The sequence below is a fragment of the Meleagris gallopavo genome, chromosome Z (genome assembly GCF_000146605.3).
Source record: "Meleagris gallopavo isolate NT-WF06-2002-E0010 breed Aviagen turkey brand Nicholas breeding stock chromosome Z, Turkey_5.1, whole genome shotgun sequence".
Taxonomy (NCBI): domain Eukaryota; kingdom Metazoa; phylum Chordata; class Aves; order Galliformes; family Phasianidae; genus Meleagris; species Meleagris gallopavo.
Genome location: NC_015041.2, coordinates 37,224,665 through 37,227,714, shown reverse-complemented (window position 1 = coordinate 37,227,714; position 3,050 = coordinate 37,224,665). Strand labels below are relative to the sequence as shown.

Here is a 3,050-nt window from a genome sequence, read left to right as displayed (position 1 = left end):
GTCTGGGTGCGGGCGCGGGGACGCCCCCAGGGGATCGCGGGCAGCCGGCTGCGCAGCGGGGTTACGGGCGTATGAGGTGCTTGCGTGCCTACAAACGTAAATACGTCGTGTGATGAAAGTGAGGAGCGGGCTGCTCCTCAGAGTCCTCAGAGACTGTCTGAAAACGGAAAGCTAGCCACAGGCGCTTACGTACCTGAGCTGCTGGCTGTGGGAAGGCGGCAGGTACTCTGCTCGGCTCTGCAGTCACAAGGCGCTGCTGAGGTCAGGCAGCAGGTCGGCAGCAGGTGGGCTGGCGATGTGACAGGTGGCTGTGCCAAAGGTGGCCGTGCAAATGGGGTGCTGGAATCAAGTGTAAGGCATAACTTTGTTGCGCAGTATCAGAATAGGGCTGTGTGTAACATAGTTCTGTGAAGTGCTTGTTTATGCAAGTACTCGCTGCAAATGAACAAGAAGTAACAATTAGAAATGATGTGTGTATTTTTGTTTTGTTTTTCAGACCCCGTCAGCCGTCCAGAAGATAAAGCAACTTCTTAAAGACCAGCCTGAGCATGTAAGCATATCAGGGTTGTTGTGCTGTGCAGCTGACAGTCACAAATACTTCTGACTAACCGAGAAGTCTGAAATAAACACGCAGCAGTTTAGAGATGTTGGGGGCTTTTTTGGAGGAAAATGTTTTTTAAGCATTGTTTCTCTATAGAATGAAATGCAGGAGTTAGCTTGCTGTAATAATGTGTCACTGTACAGTTACTTTTGAGATGATAAAATGTGAAACGAAGTTGAGCTTCAAACTATTTTTAAGTTATATTTTAATGAAGTCTTCTAATATGGCACAGTGGTGATTTCTTTTAGGGCCTTCAACTGTTCCTTTAAGACATTAATAATTAGTTTTTGTAGGAATGGTCATTGTGAGGTATATAACTGTAATGCTAGATTATTATCTGTTGGAAAACACACATTACTTAAGAAACTTGACAAAATATTCATTTTTGTAAGTTATCAGCATTTCACCAAATAACTGAGCTTTTCAGAGGAAAGCACAGTCTTTCTTTCTAACCACTATAAAAACAAACCCTATTTTTATTTTGCTTTACAGCAAGTACTATTTCAAGATAAATATTCTCTCTTAACTTCAGTACAATGCCCATTGTTTCCTTTTCTTCCTCTACATCTGTAAATAACCAGGCTTTTTCTTCAAAACACAAATGATGGTAAGGAAGCCCAAAGCCTGCAGCTTGGCTGATCATTCATCTTTGTGTTATAAACAGTGTTCCTGTTTTCCAGCATGCTGCATTGTATGTAGTGTTTCCTGTCAAGAGGTGCATAGTCTGAGCAGATCACACACAGTTTGTCTGAGGTCCCAAGTGGTGGCATTTGATAATGTTCTGCTAGATTTTTATTGTAACACTGATTACACAGGTATACAATGTACTTCTGTTTAACTAAGAAACAGTGGTTTGCTGAAAATGAAGGAGGTACTTCTGAAAGTTTATTGTACATGAATGACTTTCTGATTCTATACCACTTTTTCTTAGTTCCTCACTTATATGGCTGCTCTTTTTCTGTCGAACATAGAAGATCATTATGAGAAGCAGTGGATGGTTACAAACATACTGACTAGGTTGAGTTTAACATGGATTAACATAGTAAGCAAATGAATGTATTTGATGTAAGGCAGAGTTTGAGTTTTAGGGGCAAAAGGCAATAGGAGTAATGAAGCAATCAAAGTAAATTCTTTCAGAATTTTGAATTGAAGTAGTTTTCTGATGGTCATTAGAGAAGGAGTGTAAAAATCTAACAACTGCCCTTGGCCTGCCCTCACAGCTTCATAATTAATTATAATAGTCTTAAAATAGTGCCTGAATTAGCATCTGAATGAAGTTTAAATTGAAGTCACAACGTTTTGAAATGTTACTGTCTTTATGAGACTGGGCACTCACAGAAGTACCAGTAATTTATTATCACTTCAAAAGTTCTTTTTAAGAATATATTAGAGCTAGGTGCAAAGTAGCAGATATCTGATGCTTACCATTACCTTTATAATCAATTTTATAAAAGGAAAAAAAATGCACTGAGCTAGTTCACTTCTGTTCTAGTTCTAGGCTTTGGGGTAGGGAATATTAAATGTAGTCATTTTGTTATTCCACCTACTTTTATATCTAGGTGTTGAAGAACAAGTTTTAAAAAAGTCATGTATGTTTGTGTTTTGTTTTTTTTCCAGGTAGGTGTGAAGTAGGTGTTCGTACAAGGGGATGCAATGGACTTTCTTATACATTAGAATATACAAAGTCTAAAGGAGACTCTGATGAAGAAGTAGTTCAAGATGGTGAGTTTCTGCTGCAGTAGAGCAATCTTACGTGGTTAGAAAGGCGGGTTAGAAATTTTTTTGAGTACTAAACTATAAAAAGAGGTCCTAGCTTTCTGATTCTGGAATTGGTGTTGCATTGGTTTCCATGTTGAAGTTACCAGTTGAAACCTGCAGCTCTGCAATCTGTGGTTCAAAGGCTACTGTGCAGAATAAGTAGTGTAGCAAATGGTTCATGTTTTTGGAGGAGGTTAATCCTAGGTATTCAGAGAAAAAAAATAGAAAAATGCGTATGGAAAGGGATACTTTATCAGCATGCCTAAAACTAGAGTTGGCAAAAAAAGGATTTTATTTTTGAAAAGTCTTCTCTAACTTGTCTTCTTTTTCACTGATCTGTAATTTGTTTTTAACCTGTTTATGCTTTTGATCTTCAAATTGTTTTGTAACAACCATTTCTACAATTTTAATTAAGCATTACTTAGAAAATTGTTTTCATATGCTGATGTTTAAGCATGTCTGATAATTAAGCTGTCTGATAATTTTGTTGAGCACCCTATAACAGTTGTATTGCTAAAATATTGAAAGTTCCATAGCTTTGTCCAGCGCTCAAAATTTCTTTGTGGTCCTGTGAAATAAGGATTTTCAAAGAATCAATATAATGTTTATTTTTGAGAAGTTTCTAAAATATTCCTCTGTTTTTTCTGTTGTTTTGTTTGAGAATTACTGAGTTCTCTTGTATTTACATCCA

General features: G+C 37.6%; 1 protein-coding gene across 1 annotated transcript in view; it reads left to right on the top strand.

Annotated features, from left to right (window-relative positions):
- ISCA1 (iron-sulfur cluster assembly 1) overlaps window positions 1-3,040 on the top strand; it is a 3,340-nt gene extending 300 nt beyond the window's left edge. The window contains exons 2-4 of the mRNA XM_031557414.1: window positions 77-351; window positions 497-564; window positions 2,223-3,040. Coding sequence (XP_031413274.1) covers window positions 77-351; window positions 497-564; window positions 2,223-2,343 — 464 coding nt within the window. The 3' untranslated portion in view covers window positions 2,344-3,040. The remainder of the gene's footprint in view (window positions 1-76; window positions 352-496; window positions 565-2,222) is intronic.
- The last annotated feature ends 10 nt before the right edge of the window (window positions 3,041-3,050 follow it).